General features: G+C 37.8%; 2 protein-coding genes and 1 long non-coding RNA gene across 4 annotated transcripts; 1 reads left to right on the top strand and 2 right to left on the bottom strand.

The window, feature by feature from the left end:
- Positions 1-23: 23 nt before the first annotated feature.
- Positions 24-11,709, bottom strand: LOC307024794 (anthrax toxin receptor 1-like). Of its 2 annotated transcripts, XM_079659197.1 has the most exons (17): positions 11,429-11,709; positions 10,825-10,896; positions 9,585-9,656; positions 9,341-9,422; positions 8,977-9,081; positions 8,418-8,486; positions 6,896-6,976; positions 6,745-6,805; positions 5,815-5,910; positions 4,990-5,059; positions 3,500-3,578; positions 3,129-3,224; positions 2,890-2,940; positions 2,110-2,205; positions 1,752-1,925; positions 1,582-1,662; positions 24-184 (listed from the first exon to the last, which is right to left on the bottom strand). In XM_079659197.1, the coding sequence occupies exons 1-17, from the start codon at positions 11,551-11,553 to the stop codon at positions 146-148; spliced, it is 1,449 nt and encodes a 482-aa protein (XP_079515323.1). In that variant the 5' UTR covers positions 11,554-11,709; the 3' UTR covers positions 24-145. The 2 variants fall into 2 exon arrangements, with proteins under 2 accessions (XP_079515323.1, XP_079515322.1); XM_079659196.1 differs by lacking the exons at positions 10,825-10,896; positions 11,429-11,709 and having other exon boundaries at positions 9,585-10,808.
- An 853-nt stretch (positions 11,710-12,562) lies between these two features.
- LOC307024796 lies at positions 12,563-18,051 on the bottom strand. The gene is made up of 4 exons (XR_013803994.1): positions 17,918-18,051; positions 16,878-17,043; positions 16,515-16,638; positions 12,563-13,972 (listed from the first exon to the last, which is right to left on the bottom strand). It is a non-coding gene; the product is annotated as an uncharacterized lncRNA (long non-coding RNA).
- On the top strand, positions 14,313-19,575 carry LOC307024795 (progestin and adipoQ receptor family member 3-like). Its single transcript, XM_079659198.1, has 7 exons — positions 14,313-14,514; positions 15,024-15,274; positions 15,369-15,531; positions 16,485-16,640; positions 16,860-17,057; positions 17,151-17,241; positions 17,904-19,575. The coding sequence occupies exons 1-7, from the start codon at positions 14,512-14,514 to the stop codon at positions 18,041-18,043; spliced, it is 1,002 nt and encodes a 333-aa protein (XP_079515324.1). The 5' UTR covers positions 14,313-14,511; the 3' UTR covers positions 18,044-19,575.
- Positions 19,576-21,459: the final 1,884 nt, after the last annotated feature.

Here is a 21,459-nt window from a genome sequence, read left to right as displayed (position 1 = left end):
ATAAAATCAAACAACATACAATATTATATATAGTAAAGACATTTATTTACAAGACATGATGAATCCAAACATTAATCTCTTAGTACCTGTCGGTCGTCTTTGGTCAAACTGGACTAAAGTGAAAAGTGTCGGTCTTCTTTGAACATCAGTGACTCTGAACTCTGGTGAAGTTAATGCAGCGGCCCTGAACACAACAGAACACACACACACTACAGTCAGATACATTTATTAATGAAGTGGAATATCTCATTTCAGTTGTTAATCAGAGATCATTTAAAACAAACAAAATGATCTAAATAAAAGCTGTCATTATCCTTTATCCGCCAAAATGCCAACACTATGTATCAATAAAAAGATGAACAGCCTTTCAAACAAGTGAAATGCATCTTATACTAAATAAAATAAATGCTTTTTAACATCATAACTGCATCAGAGAAACCCACTTATGAAGCTACATTATCCAAATCCCACAGTGCATATTGTAAGAGGAAAACAATCCTAAATCATCCGAGTTGTGGCGTCAAGCTGTTTTTGACGCCACAATGTTTACAATAAGACTGTTATTTATAAGTGAACGCTATTCAAAATGTAAGTTGTTATTTGCCTGTTAGGGTAGATAATTATAGGGTGGGGACAGTGGGCTATATTATTTTCTGTACCATTAATTAAATCATTATGCAGTCAAGAGGTTGGATTCATTTTCTTATCCAATCAACTGGTGATACACAGCATTATTTATGGTGTGTGCTGACAGTCGGGCAGGAAGAAATATTAACAGTATTATATATTGTTAATCAGCACTGTTTGTTATAAGATCAGATAAACCTTCAGCAGTTTAGCAGCAACAGGGTAAGATTGAAAAACAGGACAGCACAGATTCACACAGATTAATACAACTAAGGATAAAATTAAAGATACAAATGAAAAATGATGAATAACTATAAAATAAGAAATGAATTGAAATGAACATATTAGGGCTGCACGATATATCGTGTCGTGACGATAATCGCGATATGCGCATGCGCGATATTCACATCGCAGGACGTGCAATTAAAAAAAATTAATAAAAAATAAATGTTTTAGGACGTGCGATATTAAGTAGGCAAATTAACTCAAACACGTCATGTTACAATTATGTTGCTGCTTGCTACAAAAGGAAAACTTGCGCGGCTCTCATGTCAGGGGTACTTGAGTGAGTGACATGCAGGCTCTGCATTTACAGCAAACCACCAATCGCAATCAAATCTCCAAAGCAAACGGACCCCGTGATTAAAGGTAAAAACACTGAATAAAGTCGTTTCATGTGTTTCTCCAGGGCAGTTCGGCGCTGCTCAGCTTGTTGCTCTGATAACTTAAGATCCAGACGTCCGTGACTAAAATCCTTCATCCGGTTAAATATAGTTCGAAAAATACCAATTGTTTAGCATTACATTTCAAGAAAGAAAAAAAACGGTCTTTTCTTCAATTCCTGTATTTTTTCATATCGCAATATATATATCGCAGGGGGGGAAAAATCGCAATGTCAGTTTTTTCCAATATCGTGCAGCCCTAGAACATACTTTATATACAGATGTTTGTTACCTTATCCTGGGATGTCGGCCTCATGATTGCCACTCTGTCGTACTGCCTCCTCAGTAATGCCCGTAGCGCATCAAAACACCCCTGAGGGTCAAATAATGTAAATTCACTGAATATAAAACATGCTAATAATCATAACAGTTATTGGTATAAGTGCTGGTTATTTTTCTCACCTTGATGGGAGTGTACCATTTGGACTGTGGCGGGGGGATGAGGACTGGAGGAGCTCGTGGTGGGGGTCGGGACATGGTGGGCTCCTCCTCTCCCTCTGGCATGGTGACCACAGCGTTTTTAGCTTTCTCTAGACGGGACCCTTCCTCTGTGGAGCCCATCTGCCCCCAACGCACCTGCACACAGACGGTGATTAGTGAAGGACACTGAACACACACAGCTTCTATTATAACCAATGTGTGTGTTTGTCATGCCTTGAGGAATGCTGAAACTTGTCTGAATAAATGTTGGTAAAAACAGAAAAATATATAAAAGTCCAAAGGCACTATAAATGTGAAATGTTTGTGTATTTCTTTTTACCTCCATGCGTGTGATTCCTCCAGGGCCTCTGACCCCATAGTAAGAAGCATCTACTGTAGGCCATCGGTGTTTGGGTGACATGACTTCTTCTGGCTCCTTGAAAACAACAAAATAGTTCACTTTCTAATCATAACACTGGATTTTAGACCAAGTCTAAGGCTGCTTCTAAAGTTTAATCTGACAATTATTCTCTTGATTAAGCGTGGTCTATAAAATGTCAGAAAATTGTCTGTCCAAACACCTAAAGATATATAATAACAAATTAAAAATTAGGACATCTTATAGGCTGTTACTAGACAAAAAAGGGATTTTTCTGTCAAACGACTAATCAATTAGTTTGGGTAATCATTGCAGCTCTAGCCAGAACTACCTACACGTTAGGGGCTTACTCAACACCATTATTAACATTCGTAAAGGGGTCAGCAAACACAAAACCACCAGAAGTGATGCAGTACCATGAGTTCTATTCAGCTTCTTTTATCTGGACATTATCCTTTCTCTCTGCATTATTGTCTATTTTGCTCGTGTGATTTAGTTATCTACCAAAGATCAAGAACTTTTATATAAGGACAGGTAGTAAAAAGGAACCCTAGACAAAAACGTAGATGATGACAATCCGTAACGCATTGTGCATTTTTAAATTGTCAGAATTTGACCTCATCGGACTGTTTTCCCTTTTTAATGTATCTTGGAAGCATGTAAAGTTGTGCCACAACCACTACACTGTCAAATAAAGGAATAAATTCCCCAAAACTAATCGTAAGTCTGTGATCTACTTACAATGACAGGCAGTGGCGGAGGTGGGCGATCGGGTGGTGGGTCTCTGATCACCTGAAAAGAACGATTAAAAAAAAGAAAAAACATTTAAAATGGTCTATAGACAGAATAAAGGAATGTTACCAAAGGAACCCTGGTCCCAATTGCAACACTTTAACTTTATGGCTACTTCCATAAATAACAAAAGCATGGAATTGTGACTTCCTGAATTTAGATATACACGCCCTGAGACTTGAACTCACCACAGTGCAGCAGAGAGGCCAGAACCACCAGAATAGAACCAGAGCCAGCAACAGCAGCAGAGCCAGCAGCAGCCACAGCACCCAGGTCCCATCTGACTGACACACACACACACACACACACACACACACACACACACACACACACACACACACACACACACACACACACACACACACACACACACACACACACACACACACACACACACACACACACACACACACACACACACACACACACACACACACACACACACACACACACACACACACACACACACACGCACACACACACACGCACACACACACACAGATCAGAGACACACATTACACTCCTAGAGAAGTGCTCCTGTTACTGTGTTGATACTCACACATGATGTAGCATAGATGGTGATTGGACTGGAGATGTAAGATTGTCCATTATTGATGCTGACCAACACTTCTATTGATCTGCAATCATTAGACAGACATGTTGAGAAGGCACAAAGGTTATTGCATTTATACACTCATAATTGTTCTTGTTTGCAGTCATATTTGGCAGTTGAATATTGTTTCGTTCCAACTTTTAGGGGGCGGGACTTGAGTTAGCTTCAGCATTGTCCCTGAGAAATGATAGAGATATGCGTGAGTGATTCAGTATGAGGGAGTGCGTGAGTGGGTGAGACATGATGGAAAGTGAGAGGCGACTGGGGACAGATAAGGGGGGGGGGGGGCACACTGATGGAAGTGGGCGAAGTTAAATCAGCTTTGGCTCTCTCTCTAAATGCCACAGAGATATTCTTGTCCGACTGGCTTCTGTTCATCCAACACTTCGAGCTGCTGGTAGTTCCACTGTAAACATTCTTCTGGTTTCTCTCTCCGTCACGCACAATACACATTAGTAACAGGCCTAGTGTTATGATATTGTTGACAGATTTAATGATGAATTAAGGCACAGGGTTCTAAAAATATATTTTTTTTGTTACATAATAACAATTATCATTATTATTTATTGTTCATCAGCTCTGAGAAGTGTTGCTACACATTAGTGTTGGGCCAATTATTCTGCACAAGCCTTGGTCAAGCCGGTGATGTCATACGAACACCAATGTTGTAATAAAATGATTTCATGCCAGATTTTTTTCCAGAGCTACACGATTCCCTTAAAATGACTTTATTTTTGTATTTAAGTTTAACACAGGCTCATAATTGTCTTGACGATGTGAAAAAAATCCGATGATGCAAGGAGAAGTTATTGACTCTACAGACTCACAGTTTTTGGTGATATTTTTATTTAAGCAAAACAAAGCATACTGAAAAAAACTAAGTAAGATAGAAAAAAAGAAAAACTGACCATGGGACCAGGCATAATGAAAGCTTTGGTCACTTTTGTTCAAACACAAGTGTGGTTTCTCAGCTGTAAAATAAGACATTCTTGTGGGTGTTTATTACATGTGCATCTACAGCTATAAACCATTCACTTTAAATAACAATGACCAGAATGCTTCCTTCTCACAATACAATACCATATTTGTAATAATAATAATAATAATAATAATAATAATAATAATAATAATAATAATAATGCATTACATTTTTTATTAATAGTAATGACATTTCTAATTACAGTTCAAGTCGTTTTGCTTTTAGTAAGAAACCTTGTGCTGATCAGGCTCATTTTGCCATTTTCTAAATCTAACTTGCAGCTTGTTTACACTTTCACACAGTTTGCATATGTGTGTGTGCGTGTGTGTGCGTGTGTGTGTGTGTGTGTGTGTGTGTGTGTGTGTGTGTGTGTGTGTGTGTGTGTGTGTGTGTGTGTGTGTGTGTGTGTGTGTGTGTGTGTGTGTGTGTGTGTGTGTGTGTGTGTCTCTTGACTTACTGTCCGACCTCATGCAGAACAGGAGCAGGACACAGCAGATAGCCGTCTCTCACTACTTGTGGCTTCTGGTCTGAGAAGAAACAGAGACAGAGAATGGTTACTGCCTACAAAGAAAGGGGATGTTCTTTTTAAATAAACAAAAGTTACCAATAACTAAGACGAAAAACAAATGGGCCTTTCGTGCAATCTGATAGGCCAATATAAATGCGGCTTATGGTCCTCTAACGTTACTCATCATTCATTAGCAGGGGAATATGCAATGTACTATGCTGTCATAATGCTTTATTTGAAAAAAACTGCGTGACAATTTAAATATTCTCTCCCAGTGATTGGATACAATATAGAATAAAAGACATTCCAGCAGAATAGATGAAAACAAGACACTCAGAAGAGAAAAAGGAAGCTACAATACAAGTCATGTGTTTCCTTTCACATCCTCTCAGTGACATTAGGGTGACATTAGGAGAACATTGATCTGTTAATAGTCTAATGAGAGGAAGAACATGCGGCTCCCTCTGCTCACTCTCATAATGTGTCCTCTGTTCTCCGGCTGAAGTCAATAAAAAGCAGCCACTGTTTGTTCCTTGATGTCATGACATAGTTTCCACTGCATCACAGACATCTGCACGCTGTATCACATTTCACTTCATAGATGATGTTATCCCAGGACAAGGGTAAGTAATAATTGTTAAATACTACCAGGGTTACGATAAGTGCATTGCTAGCATTAGCATCAACAAGCCACTTATTTACCAGCTGACGACTAAAGCACAGCTGGGGAAGTCATGAGTGTGTGGAAGTCATGAGTGTGGGGCATTCACTGACCGTATGTCTTTTGATCGACAGTGAGGGTGCAGAGTATGTTGTCTGTCCTCCTGGATCCGCTGAAGCCGCTGCCCCTCAGCACCACACTGAAAGACTCTGAAAAACATCGGACACATTACAATATTATGACGTGGTACTTCATTTGCAAATATGAAACAGCTATTATGGTGTTTGAGCAAATTAGAGTTAAAAAGACTGAGTCATTCCTGTGTTTCTAAGCCCTTATTGGCATATAATGTCAACCTGAAAGTCAGTAATATATGCCTCGACATGATTAGGATATGACCCCTCTTTTAAATACATCACAAAGGACCCCAATAAATGTATTTATTTTGTATGGGTTTAGTTGTTATCCATTCATAACCCCCAAACCAAATCATCATAAATAGAGAAAACTGAATATTGTTTTTTATAGTATGGCATACAATGAAACATTCTGGGTAGTTTTGGGGATCCAATTCATCTCAAACAAAAGTTGTTTTAAGTTTATCCAAAGAACCTGTTTAACCTCCTCTGTCACGTCAGATATTTTCTTCTATATTTAACATTTAAACAAATCAAATATAACCCAAACACAATAGGAGGGTTTATTCTACTTTTACCTGGGGAAAAATTACCCTGGTGGATACACTCTACCTTGTGAGGGTTTTTAAAGTATAGCGGCACAATGTGCAACTAGTTATTGTCTTATCATCCAATAGTAACTGATAAATCACTCTTAAATTCATAAACTACACTAAAAAGGAAATCAGTTGAGCACAAAAGTCCTTAAGCTATATCCTCCAGTGACAACGAGTGACTTTCCAAATAAATAAAGCAATCAAGCAATCATTTGTTAAGATAATTCACTCTGATGGGAGACGTTTATTCACATTAATCATATTTTAGCTGCAATCATTACAGTTGGAACAAGAATCAACACTAGCTTACCATTCACACAAACACTTGACGGCTCTATTGTGAAAACGTCTGCACATGTCTGCTTCAGGATCTGTGGAGATACAGATGAAGGTCAGGTTGTAAATCTGATTTCACTCTCACTGAGTGTTTTTGTTCAATGTAATTTGTGACGTGACCTCACCTTGTTGACGATGTCTTTGAGGGCATGAAACCCGGACAGCACGGGGAAGACTTGTTCATTACCGTCTGCTATTTCAGCAAGCTGAGACAAAATAAATAAAATGGACCCTTCTGTAAATTCATATTTTTTGTCTCTCTGGGAGGTCTTCAGCTCATTACGGGTCAGTGCTTCTGCAGCGTTTAGGGAGGGAAAGTCTGTCTTCGGGAGATGAAAGCTCTGGACTGCTGGCTGAAGCTTTCATCTGCTGCTTTAATGATGGCAGGACAGGAAGCTTGCCAGCATTATTTAATTACAGAGATTAATGTAACGACTTCCTCTACTGACCGCCGAGTACTCCCGCTGACTAGCCGTGCAGAGAAACTCTTTCACCCGACGACCACTGAAGACCTCCCCAGTCATGACTTATGCAACTTAAAGCCATTCCGATATGCTTATGAATAATAATTACACACATCAATACTGTCACTTTAATTCAATTAAGCTGCTAAAACCGCAAAAACAAACACTAATGCAGTAATGATTCAGGGAGGGCGTTGTGCAACCGTAAGGCCACTTTGATGAAACATTGTCGTATCATAATTCTTAACAAATTAAAATAGTGTTTTCTTTTCACTGTCAATGCTAAATGTAAGATGACTTATGATCAGTGATAACTATAGTCAACATTGCATATAACAGCAGGAAAGAAACATCAGTGGACTAATGTTTCTTAAAGATATTGTTCCAATGTTTTTAACTAGGGTTGTATACTATAAGGTACTTAGCCACGGCCGTGCATTAAATACAGTCGATGGGGGTCCCCATGCCCCATGTTTGGGAAACAGACACTAGGGGTAAATTGAATTACTGCTGCAGAAATATGTTTTAGGCACCTAAAAAAATCCATATACGTTTAAATGTATACTATATTTAGAATATTTGTTATGCTTTTCCTTGCTGTCAGACATCCCTTTCCACAGGGAGCTGAATTCATCCTTAATGCTCTCTTGAAAGTCACCAAACAACTGCAATTTTAACTTGAGGAACAGCCTTGTTTGGTTAGTTAGCTTGTGTTATTGTGTAATTTCAGTGTGCTAAACCTCATATCGTTTTATAGGATAATTCCTTTCTTTCCTGAGTATTTCCTAAAATGAACACATTCACACGATAAACATCTTTGAGAACACATCAAAGTTTTCGCGTTACTTGTTCAGAACGAAAAGCTCCCTTTCAAGAACTTGATACTCTCCAAGGATATGTTAACATACAGTAGATATACCTACCATGTTATGTTACCTTAAGGCCTCAATAAACATGATGATTTACATAAATAAAGCTTAGGAGTTCCATTGTCAACAAGGTGTGTTAATAAATGTAGAGCCAAAAACAGCTTTCAGTCCATGTAAGAGCTGACCACCACATCACCCAACACATGCTGACACACGCAAAAACAAATAAAAGCTCAGTGTTTAAACAACCACCAGTATCAGTAACAGAGAGTTTTCCTTCTCACAGTGCTGCGCGGCAGGGAAGGTCCTCCTACCTGTTTGTGGTCAAAGTCCATGACCCCGACGCAGTACACTCTGGCTCCAAACCCTCTGGCTCTGTCGGCCTGGGAAGAAAAACACAAATAGTCAAATTCTCCATTTGTATGATCAGCTATCAGAAAATAAAGGAAAGAGTTGTTTACTGTACCTTATTAGATTGACTTTACGTCAATCCCTGTATACTGTATATAATGTTAAAGTAATACTTCACGCCCAAAATGTTCATTTGTATATAATTGACTCGCTCTGTGTTACCTTACATCTTTTAAGAAGACTTCTGAGGAATTGAAGTAAATTAGGGCTGTGTTAAACAGCAAAATATATCAAAGTATCCGTACACAAACACTCAAACAACTTGCCATACCTTTAAACTTGATTTGTAGTGTGTTAAATATTAACTAGAAACTTTCATATTTCACTAATCATGTTACATATCCTAAAGAGTGTTAAGAGTGTTGTAATTCAGTAATTAAACGACAAAGGATTTGTGAAACATGTTTTTGTGTCAGCGTGTCTCTTTTAACTATCTTCATTTAGATTGAAACACGAGAGTACCTCCTCTAGAGTCATCTCAAAGGGGAAGACCTCCAGCTTGCCATCAGTCAAAATGATGATGATGCTGGAGGACGGAGAAGTCTGTGTCTTCATCTGCTCTGACACCTGAGGAGAGGAGGTTGACACACACTCAGTGCGGCTCACACTCAGACTGTGCACATGTGTTGCTCTAAAACGAAAATGACAATTTTACTGTTGTATATTTTGGATTGCTGTAATATTTTCAGTCTCTATTCAAAGCAAATTGTGAATGTTGATATTGTTAGCTTTTCCCAGTAAAGTGGCAGTTCATGTTGAATAAAGTAATCTGTGTTTGTTAAATAGTTCCTGGCAGGTAATCACAGTGTTAGACGAGCCTACCTACCGCTTTTATGCCTTCGTGCATGTACGTTTCACCAGCTGGTTTGATTTGGCTCAGCTTCTCCAAACCCTTGTTTATCTCAGACCTGAGCACAAACCAGGGATACAAATGTTCAAACAGAGACTGTCTTTGTTAATGTTTTTTTGTATCTGTGAGGAGGAAGAGGAGCAGGAAGTAGTAAGATTGGTGATGGAGTGAGGCAGAGAAGAAGAAAAAGTGGAAAGGTTTGGAAAATGGAAGCTGGTACCTGTCTCCAGTTAGTGGCAGTATTACGACTGCTCTGGCTGAAAAGACGATGTAGGAAACCCTCATCCTGGGACTGAAACACACACAGGCAGGAAGCTTGTTAATCTTATCTGCAGTGCAAAAACAAGAATTTGTGTCAACATTTGAAGTGGGTTTTGTCCTTGTTTCAACAAAAAAGATATCCATATAAACACTTTCATTAACTTTGATTTCCAGTTTTATGATTTCCAGTGGACATGTGCTGATAATCTGTTTTAAATTGGATCTATTTACGCGAACACAGAACATTTAGTCATCAACAGTGTTAAATAAATGTTTATTAAAGTTCATTAATCATATGTCTCATTCTTTTTATCATGTTGTACTTGTTTCATATTATGCCTACACAATACACCCCAAAACAAATATCTAAACATCGGCATAGCTAATGAAAAACCCATTTCAGTAGAAAACTTTTATAGAAAAAACACTGTAACAGACCATGACTGACAGTATATGTGTTTTTAATGTGGCATAAAGTGTATTGTAATGTAGCACAAAACATAGCAAGACACATAACAATATACTATATTTCACATTACACTACAGAACACAAAAAAGGTAGATAATACCATGTGGCAAAACATGACAAGACATTTATTAAAAAAGTGAGTTCAGGTTCACAGGAAAATCTCAGTGTTTTTTTCACTCACTGATCTTTACATTGAACGAAACAGAACTCCTAACGTTGTCAGTTACTTTGTTTTTATATACTTCAGGCAGTGAAGGGAAACATAACAGTCTGTTGTGGTCAGAATAACTTTCACATCTGGCCAGATGTTTAGTTCTCATATTTAGCAACCAGTTATTAAACCTAAAATTATCACACACACACACACACACCCGCTGCCCTGTTAACTCAGAGGGGTTTGGAGCAGTTGGTGGCCCTGTATGATGTATGCTGCCCAAAATAAACATGCCCTACTTTCTACCCACTACCACTGTTTGTATCATGGTTTAAAGACCTATAATAACTTCTCAGTATTTAAATCATTTTTTATTAGTTTAAATATGACTGTAGTTCAAATGCAATATGTCCTTAAAACACTTTGCTTGGTCTTGAAGTGTGCTATATAAAGTTGATATGATTCCATATTTCTGAGGCTATTTATAGTATAAAAAAAAAACATAAAATCTGAGGATGGGGTGGGAGGAGAAGAGGTGCCGTAGAGATAAGAGAGGGATAAAAATACTTTACTTACCTGACAAATCTGTTGGTGAGCTGCTCCACAAATCCATAGATCTCATTCCAGTGTCCAAACACACTGCCTGACCTGCAGAAACAGGAACATCAGAGCCATACACCAAAATCACCTACATATACACATGTATCAAAATACCCAACACAATACCCAACATCAAAGCATAGCCAACCCTGAAGACAAAGAGGGGAGTCCATCAATAAATTAAATTAAAATGCATTTGGATAGCTTGAATGTTCTGTATAAGAGGCATACATTAAGTTAAGATGCAGTGGGTAAATGCATTCAAGGGACTGTATTTGTTTTTGCTTTACGACAACATAATACACTGAGAATAACTCTGGAGGAAACAAAAGAAGACTTTCTTCAAGTCTACACATCAAACCCTGACGGTCAGAGCCAAAAAAGATGAAAATAAACTCTGTCTAACCTCCAGTGAATCGGCATAGGGACACTGAGAACTAAACAGAGCCATACATGGAGAGGACTGAGTCCAGACTGCTCTGACACAAGGATTACCTTTCATTTATATATTGGTTACCTGTTGGCTCCTTTTAAGCATACACATGCATGCAGGCAACTGATCCAATCTGTGTGTACTCACCTGTCTAAAACAAAATAAATATCAAACGCTCCATCACAAGAAGCATCGTCACCATCAGGCAGTGATGAATTCACACAAACACTTAGAAAAAGTAGGATCTGGGAACATATCCATATCAGATCCATAATCCATGTGTCTCATATCAGCAGGGTGTTTGATAAAAAAATGTTTCAATAATCCCTAAATCAGCTGCTTTGAGTCTGTCATCATCTGCTCGGCATCAGCCCGGCGGTTCACATGTTGAAGTCCCTGCTGAGTGGAAGTGAAGAGGATGTGTGTTCTCTGACAGCAGGCTGATAATGGAATTAACTGGGCAGGGCATACAGCTGCTGCACACAGCCCTTCAACCAGCAGCAACAACACAGAGTGGGACTTCCTCCAGGGTTTTTCACATTAAACGGGAGACATGATTGTAGCAAAATACTACTAGTCTGCTACCAGTCTACTACTAATCAATCGTTTTGATATACTTTAAGAATATTCTATACTATAATTACAAGTTATTAACGTTTTTATTTCCTTTTATAGAATTTGCATGTGTTTTTTATGTAGGCTAGCTTTGATACGCTTATATTTATTTGTATTTATAAATATTTTTAACTTACAGGGACTCTTTAAATTCATGTCCCGAGCTGAAAATGTGTCAGAATTATCTAGAAGTAAATGTTATCAAGTACAGACCCTGGAAAAATGTTTCACAAGCAAATTAAAACAACTTCTGTAATAAAATAGTTTGCAGAGGGATAATAGAAATATAGCATTAATGTTAATAAAGATGTACAGAAAATCATAATGCTAAAATGTCTGGTAGTAATATAATTGCTCGAATAAAATGACATGTATATATTTATAATGTATGATGTCCTTTATTGTTTTATGTTTGTTTTTTGTGGAACCTATTTGCTGCAGGTCTCCCTTGAAAAAGAGATCTATGATCTCAATGAGACCAATCTGGTTAAATAAAGGTTTGCAATGAAATGAAATCACTCGGCACAGCGAAGAGTACATTTTCCTGTTTATATACACAAATACACAAACACATATCTAAATAATAACTTTATAAAGCAAAACAATATGAAGTGAATATTCATTCCTATTATGGGAAAATGAACAAGTATTCTATGTTGTATTAAAAATACGATTAAATAATAAAGTAACACTGTGCAGAAATAAATCTTCCTAACATTCAGTTGCTTCACTATGCTTTTATTTTGAAGGCCAGAGCAGCTGGCATAAACAGTGATAACACGATAGAATGACAGAGTGAGGGTTACAATAACTTACATACAGAAAATATTTGAGCCATAAATATCACTGTATCAAAAAAAGGAGAGGAGCGAGCCAGTTCCTGTCCTATAAACCAATTAAACCCTTCTTGGTAGTAGTTTAAAGAGTGTTTTCTAAGGGGGCCATGTTTTAATCAACATGTGTTCCTCTGAAAATGAACATTACAGCAATCACTTATTATTACAGGACATTTGTTGACTCATTGGTAACTCCCAATAATGATGTAATTAATCTGTTCGTGAAAAAAAGAAGAGCATCAATTTCCTTCAAATCGATTGCATGTGAAAAACAAAAGTCGATATGCTTACACAACTCCAACAATAAAGAACGCCCTTGGTGTGTCAGAATGATTTGCTGCCTTGAAATGTTCTGGTCCAAAGGAAATTAAATCTACTCTTCGGAGAAAAAACTGTTCTTATGGTTCTCCTCATCATTTTTCTTTTACACTGCCATGTCACCAAAAGCACACTTGATAATGTTGTCATTATATTTCACTGTGTCCTTAATGTCGAAAGCAATATACTTTCTGTATGTCATCAATCTTGTTCAACACATCCAGGAGTTGTTTTGTTGTGTGGTGATGTCATTAGCAGTTCATTGTGTTTGCAGGGATACAATGCGTGCGGCTTCCCAGTACATTCAATTTCAACTTTAAGGAGGATGTAGTCATGACAGTAAACAGATTCAATAACAACATACCACAGTCATTGTGTCAGCAAATTGCATCTATTCTGTTTAATCTTCTGCTAGCCAGTGATCCCCCTTGGATATTTGTTCATGAAAGGCCGTATTGGATTATTGGATCCATGCTTGAATTTTGGGTGTAGCAGTTGGACTATGAAACAAATAATTATATTACAACAGCCCTCCAATCATTGCTCTCTTTTTTCTGTATTCAAATAAACACAAAATGTAACATTTAAACAACTAAAGGGGGAAAAGGGGAAAGAGGGACCACAGAATAAATGTGAAACTAGTTTTAAACTGAACAAATATGAGCAAAATGAAATTTAGGAGATGCTGTCATACCTGAAATATTGAAGTTTCTCTTGATTTGTTAAAAAGCATGAGAATGATGATATGAATTTGTTTAGATTTGATATATTTGTTGTTGTTGTTGCAAATGTTATACTTATATTATATATTTTATATCAGTCATCTTTGAATGGCAGAGAACTCTCCAGATGTAAAACTTGTCTCGATTCTATGGGCTGAAAGGACTGATGGCAGAAAGAAGGGATCACCAGTGATTTGACCCTAGTAGAAAACAAAACAGAGATAGTGTTTCTTCATTCAAACCACTGCAGGTTAAGTTCGTGACCAGTGAATCCCTCCGCCAAAGCCAAAACACATGAGATGTATTTAAGGGTGTAGCCACAAGCCTGGTCTAGTGGTATTAAACTGTTGCCAGATGTAGGGGTGTGATTTTCATTGTATATCTTGATTAAGACATCTTCTGAAACCACAGCAATAAGCATACTGCAGGATATGAATTTTGACTTAACTAAAAGCATTTGAGAAATTAATTTGATACATCATTTTAAATACATTTTTGACAGAAAAGCTCAGGAGAATAAATGGCTCCAGGTACCATCCTCAACCCTTACCAGTTGGTGGCAGTAACGCATCCCCCCGCACCGTTATGTCGTTTACTATGAAACAGAAGAGGAAATGTGTGCTGGTGTAATGTAGCTAAGGATGGCTAAAATGCAATTATTTTTAAAGCAATGATATATTAAAAGTCCAGATATGGCTGAGTTTCCTGAACAAGGATATCGACGGTCGGACACCGGTTTATGGTGAGCGTTGTGACCCTATTTCAACCAGTTTGGCTGGCTACAATAAAGCTGTCAAGGTTAGCATTGACATTAGCAAGCCCGAAACGTAGCCTGCTAGCATCATGGCTTTTACAATAACAAAACGGTATCACACACAGTTTAAATATGTAATTGTTGCTGGTTTTAAAAAGCTTTACGTCGAAGTGAAACATTAAATAATGTGTGTGTTGAACAGTCGACATGCTGAGGGTTTAGTACAAGGTGGTTACGAAGACATGCTTTCAGAAGATCAAGGTGTCAGTTTACATATTAACCAACGTTAGCTTTAGCTCCCTTAAAAGTCATATGTAGCTAATAACAATAATAATTGTAAATGCTCTTAATAAACACTGGGAGTTATTACACAAACAGTAGGCCTAGCTGTTAACCCAGTTTTCTGCCCATAAATCTTTATTCAGTCATTTGAAAACCAGTTATTGCTAGAGCTACTGCTTTTTACCAACCGGTGTTTTCTCCATTCCTCTCCCCAGACTCAGCCTTCACCTCCCCGGCTTGTACCTGAGGAGCTGCTGAGGACAGTAAGGATGCTGCTGAAGATGCCCCAGAAGCTGCTGAAGACTGCCAACTTCATCGAGCTGGGCAGCTACCAGCACTGGCCGGTGCTGATAACCCAGAGGATAAGGCTGTACACCTACGAACAGATCCCCCTCTTCCTCAGAGAAAACCCCTTCATCACAGACGGCTACAGGGCCCACCTGCCCTCCAAACTCTGCCTGAGGAGGTAGGAGCCATGTTGGACGTTTCTAAAGGTTTGGGAACTCAGTGGTGCATGCCTTGTTTACACATGTATCTTTGTTTCTCCATTTTCTCTGCAGTATTTTTATGCTGTCCAATGAGACTGTGAATATTTGGAGCCATCTTCTGGGTTTCTTGCTTTTTTTCTACCTGGCGGTCAACGACCTCACCTCAGTACTGCCAGCCTCTGGAGTGAACAGAGAGGACTACGTCATCTACGCTATTGGACTCTTCTGCTTCCAGGTAAAAAAAATGGCTGACTGAGAGTGACAAAAGCTGGAATATTCTTAAGAATATCCAATGTTGTTGTTTAATGCATTTTTTAATTGAGACATGAATTGAATGCGAAGATGTTGTGTCATTTACAGTCATACAGTGTGTTCCAGCTTTTTTAAATAATCTTCCCTTAGTTCTTTCAGCATCTATGCTAACCTAAAAAGAAGGTGTGCATGTAATGTAGCTACTTTAACATACATTATCAACCTTTAGATTTTTAAAGCTGTTTACAGGTATTACTTTAGAATTGTTGTACTGTATTTAAAAGAAGTATGTATAATTTATTCATGTAGGTTCACGTTTCCTGCCACAGGTGCAATCAGTTGACCTCAACCCACCCAGGTCTGTAAAATGTGTAGGGTTAGCTGTTACCATATTAAAAAGAGCAGTAGGCACTATAAGAACAATAGGAATAGCAATGTAGTTTGGCGGTCCATTGTTCAATGTAGAGACTGTGTTCCTGTGTCTGTGTTTGCTCGGTGCGGTTTATGTTGTAGGTGTTTCGCAGTTGTTAACGTGATTAGAAACATGTTCATGTTGCACAAGTTGGTGATTCCCATGTACCGTTAGTATAGTATAATATGTTTCCTGCCTCCCCCTTTTTAAACCTCTTTATTTGTCCATTCGAGAGCAAGCTGTGAGTATCTCGATTGTTTTGTCGAAGTCCTTATTTCTTGAGGTGGATTAATGTAAAAGAGTCCTAGAAAGATTCTTTGACTTATATTAAATAAACCAAATATTTATTTGTATCAAAAGAATATCTAATCATGGGCTGAAGGTTTTTTTCATTATCAATTATTCTGCCAAGTGCTAACCATTTTAAAGATTCACCTTTTTGTCTAAAACATTTGAAAAAAAATGTCTTTAAATGTCCTGTTTGTCAGTCCTTAACACACCAGCCTTCCTTGTTTTCACTGCAGGTGTGCATGTTATGTTCTGTGGGGTATCACCTGTTCTCATGCCACCGATCAGAGAAGACCTGCCGCCGCTGGCTGTCCTTGGACTACGCAGGAATCTCTGTCGGCATCCTGGGCTGTTACGTGCCTGGGATCTTCTACGCTTTCTACTGTAACGCTGTAAGTACATTTTTATCATTTCATTCATTTGAACTATTTTCAATATGTACTTACAAGTGTGTGTATTCATTTAAAGTTTATTTTTTTATTCTTAGTATATGTACAATTTAAGTCGATGTGCCATTATGTTTCTAGTGAATCTAAGTTCATTTGCATGTATCTGTGCGCTTAAAGCAACTCTAATTAGACTATGTAATCGGTTACTCTCCTATTTTGCAGTTTTGGCGACAGTTGTACCTGCTGACGGTGCTGTCGCTGATCCTGGCCGTCTTCTGCGCTCAGGTCCATCCTCGTTACCTCAGCAACGACTGGAAACGGATACGAATGGCTATCTTCTGCTGCGTGGCCGGCATCAGTGTTGTTCCCTCCTGTCACTGGGTCGGGCTCAATGGTGGATTATCCACTGATGTTGTACAGGTAAGGCAATGCCATAAGATTAGAAAACAAGCAAAGCAAGTGTATTCATTTTATAGTAAACAAGTTTTACTCAGGATTTTGTTGTATGTGCAGTTGTTCCTGCCTCGCATCCTAGTGATGTACCTCATAGCTGGAACTGCCTTCCTGTTCTACGTCACCAAGATCCCTGAGCGCTATTTCCCCGGTGAGTCCTCCTCCTCTGTCTCTTTAACTGAGTGATACATTTGCTCAAGGCACAACATGAAAAATGCTGTAACTGAAATGGCTATATCTCTGTTATTAGTAAGTAAGCAGAGCATTTTTATTTTAACAGCTGTTTTTTGAAACGTGTTGATGCTACTGTCTTGAACAGGACTCTCTTGTAATAGAGATTCTGAATCTCAATGAATTAAATAAAGATCTAAAAAAAATAAAACCCTGATAAGAAATGTATTTTTGTGATGTTAACTAATGAATTTACACCAGAAATGATTAAAAAAACTCAGCATGTATTCAGTATTATTGTTCAATTCTTTCTAGTGGACTTGGAAATCCCACAGTTGAAACATATTTACTTAATTACCACTTAACGAGTAAACGCAGGTTAGCTGCTATACTCGCTGTCATAGCAGCAAAAGCACAGGTGTTACTAATGACACTAACGATGGCACTCTTCTATTCAAGTGTCCCAGTGGACAGAGAGCTGTGAATATAAGATACCGACATAGGTTGATGTATAACATATATAGGTCTTCTATTCCTCCTGAAGTATATTTTCATTCTCGTAGATTGTAAATCATGTATGAAAATGAACAAAAAGAAATACGTGCATTATTCAAAGCATTTCTTTCGCCCTTTCTCTCCCAGGCCAGCTGAACTACCTGGGTGCCAGCCACCAGGTGTGGCACGTGCTGGTGGTGTTGATGTTTTACTGGTGGCATCAGACGGCTGTTCACATCATGCAGTTCAGGCACAGCCGGTCCTGCCCCCGGACCAGCAGCAGCTAAGTGGAACTGATCAAATAATGTCATGTAAAGGCAATCAGTTGCTGTCAGCAAACATCAGTTAGATCTTTTAAAATTCATGAAATACTTCTTAACACTTAGCTGCTGGTTAAAATGTGATAGCTAAAAGGTATACCACTGATTACCAGGAACTCTTGACTATAAGCTGCTGAGGTGAATGGTCTACTATAGCTTTCACTGACCTGTTGTTAAAGGCCAGTGTGTAATTTACTGTCTCATACAGTAGATATTAACTAAGCTACTGTAAAGCTATAATTCTTGTAACCACCATAACCATAATATTAATGCATGAAGCAAGAATCATAAGAATCCTAATAGAAAAAATACTACGGTTTGGTGTTTTTAATCGATGATCATGTTATCTCATGGTTAGTTTCTTTGTACAGAGATATTCAAAAGAACGACTGTACGGATTTTTTTTAATCAAACATAATAGCCGGTTTGAGCAATGATCATCTGATTTTGTTACATCTATCAGCTCCTATACGATTGTATGACTTTTTGTGATGAACGCGCAGAACAAAAATCCTGAAACTGGAGATTCAACTTATGAACACTGTGAACTGTCTCTGGAAGAAATATTGTGTCACCACCTCAAGTATTTTAACATTTTGTTAAAGTTCAACAATCAATTAATATCTAAGAACATTTGGGAACTTTATTTTAGCCTTGTGTGTGTTGTTCTTTTTTGTGGAATTTTTATTTTATTTCTTTCGGTGTGCTTTGAACAATTTTGAACAAATCGTTACAATGGCAAATGCTGTATTTATATAGTGGAAGCTCATCTAAATAACAACACAAATACTAATAGAGGTGATTGGGAGTTTGGTTTTTGGAGCTCACTACATTTTAAAATGAATAATTTAAGCAAACCGTTTATTTAAAAAAAAAAAATCAACCTGAGCCAGTAAAACTATAATCCTCACTAGTCTATTTAAAGTTGTTTTTTAAATAAGGCCAGTTAAAGTGTTACCTTAATCACATTTATTTTTAATGTTAAGTGCTCATTTTTTTTTTAACATTTTACAATCATGTTAAAACTTTATTTGCCTTATTAACTTTGAGTGTTTCTACTGTATACCCACGAACTGTTACAATACGTTTCGGGGCAATAACCCTCAGAAAAAATGATCAAACTCCGACCGATTTCATCTTTGCTGTTACACCACAAGGCCAGTATGTTTTGTTTTCTAAATGTAATACCATTTAGTGTTTGGAATACATTATGAATCTGCTGCAGAGCTGGAAATCAGGTGCTGAAAAAAGTGACTTTATTTTGCCTTTTTGTGAACGTGTGTTTTTATTTTCTGAACTTGAAACCTCTAGTTATCAAACTGCATGATCTTTTTTCTGAATGATCTCATGATTGTTTAATCTCGTGATTTCCTTAGACATCATTTGTATGACAAAGCACTGGCACTGACTTTCAAAGTGTACAATATTTATTTCAGTGCCTATGTGAAATTATATTTTTAAACATTTTGAATGAATAAAGAATGCTGGGAAATACTTCATTGGAGAGTCTTTTTTTATTTTTTAAACCTCAGAATAATTTTCATTCATTTTTATTTTTAATTTACCCTAAATTGATTATTATTGCAGAAAAACCTTGAAGCTTTCCCTTTAATGAATGTATAGTGCACATTGTAGAAACAGTGAACTTATATTTTAATCCAAATATATTGTACAGGTTTCCTATATTTTATTGGGATTTTAATGTATTTCAGATGTGTAATGTAATCTAAATGTTCTTTTTCTTTACAGTTTATTTCTTATTAATGTTTATATATTTATTTAAACTTATTTCAATAATGTGGTTCATTTTCTTTTTACATTTTCTTTATCACTTGGTTTTTTTACCTGCTTGTTTCTGCTGTTCACGGTCTTGAGCAGTAGAGGGCATCATTGACACAAATGTTCCCCATTTAGAAGTAACAGTCAACATTAACTGTATTAAAATGTTCAGACTTTGTCTAAACCGCACTAACACACACATTACACTCACACGTGTGTCTCCTAGAGCAATTTGTGTTCACCATATTTCCAATTAAACCATCCATTGTATTCTGTGAAGCTGAATCTTCTCAGTGTTTCACAGTAGAGGGCTGTGAGGGCTACAAGCCTCACAAACAAACAAACACACATGCTAAAGGTATGCTTTTTGTTTTACATCAGACATACACATTTATTTGAAACAGCTTTACTTTTGCTAGATTGAGTGCATGCAATCTTGTTTAAAATATCTATGGTGTTGTGTGTAATCCTTGTCAGTGTCCTGCAGCTCACCTTGCTCCTTGCAAAAAAGCTGAGCTGATGAAAACCACCTGCCTTTATAGATGTGTCAGCTAATTGGACTACGCCATTCCTCTCAAACCCTGAGGGTTGTTTAAAGAGGCCACTCAATTTAAGCCACCCCTTTTTAGGGCCTTTTCCCCCTGCATGCAACAATGGACTGGCCAGTAGTGCTAGACATTCCTGCAGTGTGGAGATGAAGGGGGGGGGGGGGGGGTGTATGTGGCCGTTTCTCAATCGCGAGGAAACTGGCTTCCAAGCCAATATTTCAAGGATACTAAGTCATCGAGTGCCGCCGAAGGACTGTTCCATAGTGATGGCGAGATGAAGCCTTATGAAGCTTTGAAGCTTTCCAGCCAATTGGTTCGCAAAAGGGTTCATCTCATGTGGCTTCATCATGGGCTTCATTTGAACACAAACCCCCTGTTGGTCAAAGTGTGTAAAACGGGCAGATTGGACATCTCAACAGTGTGCTGTATCTCATACCGAGTTCCCAATGAGTAAAGCCTTAGAATAACTCTAAACAACGAACATAAAATCATATGTTCATGTTAACAATATTGTTTTTATTCCAGTTGAATGATTGTGATTGAAAAGCCTAAGGAGGCTGGTAAACATTGCAAAGAGGGATTTGTATTCCTTAGTAATATTCATAAACTTAACCATGTTGTAGCCTGAGAAAGGCTAAACCATATCAAAGAATACATTTATTAACTTATCTCATTTAGCTGTAGCTTTTATAAACAACAAAAAATACATATTGACGAGTGGTTGAACCAGGGACCCTGCGGTCATGAGTCAACTGCTTTCCAGCTGAGCCACAGCGCACACACACTAAATTTCCCTGAAAACACTGGAACATATTTATTCCTGTATTTATTCATGTTTTTATTCCTACATTTATTTATGCTTGTATCTATTTATACTATGACATGTTCCGACCTCTATATAAGTGAGGTTCTGAGCTCTTTTAATTCCATCGTGTCACCAGCGGGCCCGGGTACAGGAGGGGTAATATCGTTCTTATGTCACCATGGGTATTATGAGCGTTGTGGTTCAACGGTTCAACCGATCTGAATGGCTTCCTGAAGCAGTCACGTGGTATC

The sequence above is a fragment of the Notothenia rossii genome (assembly GCF_949606895.1).
Source record: "Notothenia rossii genome assembly, chromosome: 11".
Classification (NCBI taxonomy): domain Eukaryota; kingdom Metazoa; phylum Chordata; class Actinopteri; order Perciformes; family Nototheniidae; genus Notothenia; species Notothenia rossii.
Note: the sequence above shows the minus strand (reverse complement) of the source record. Positions and strands in the feature narration are given on the sequence as shown.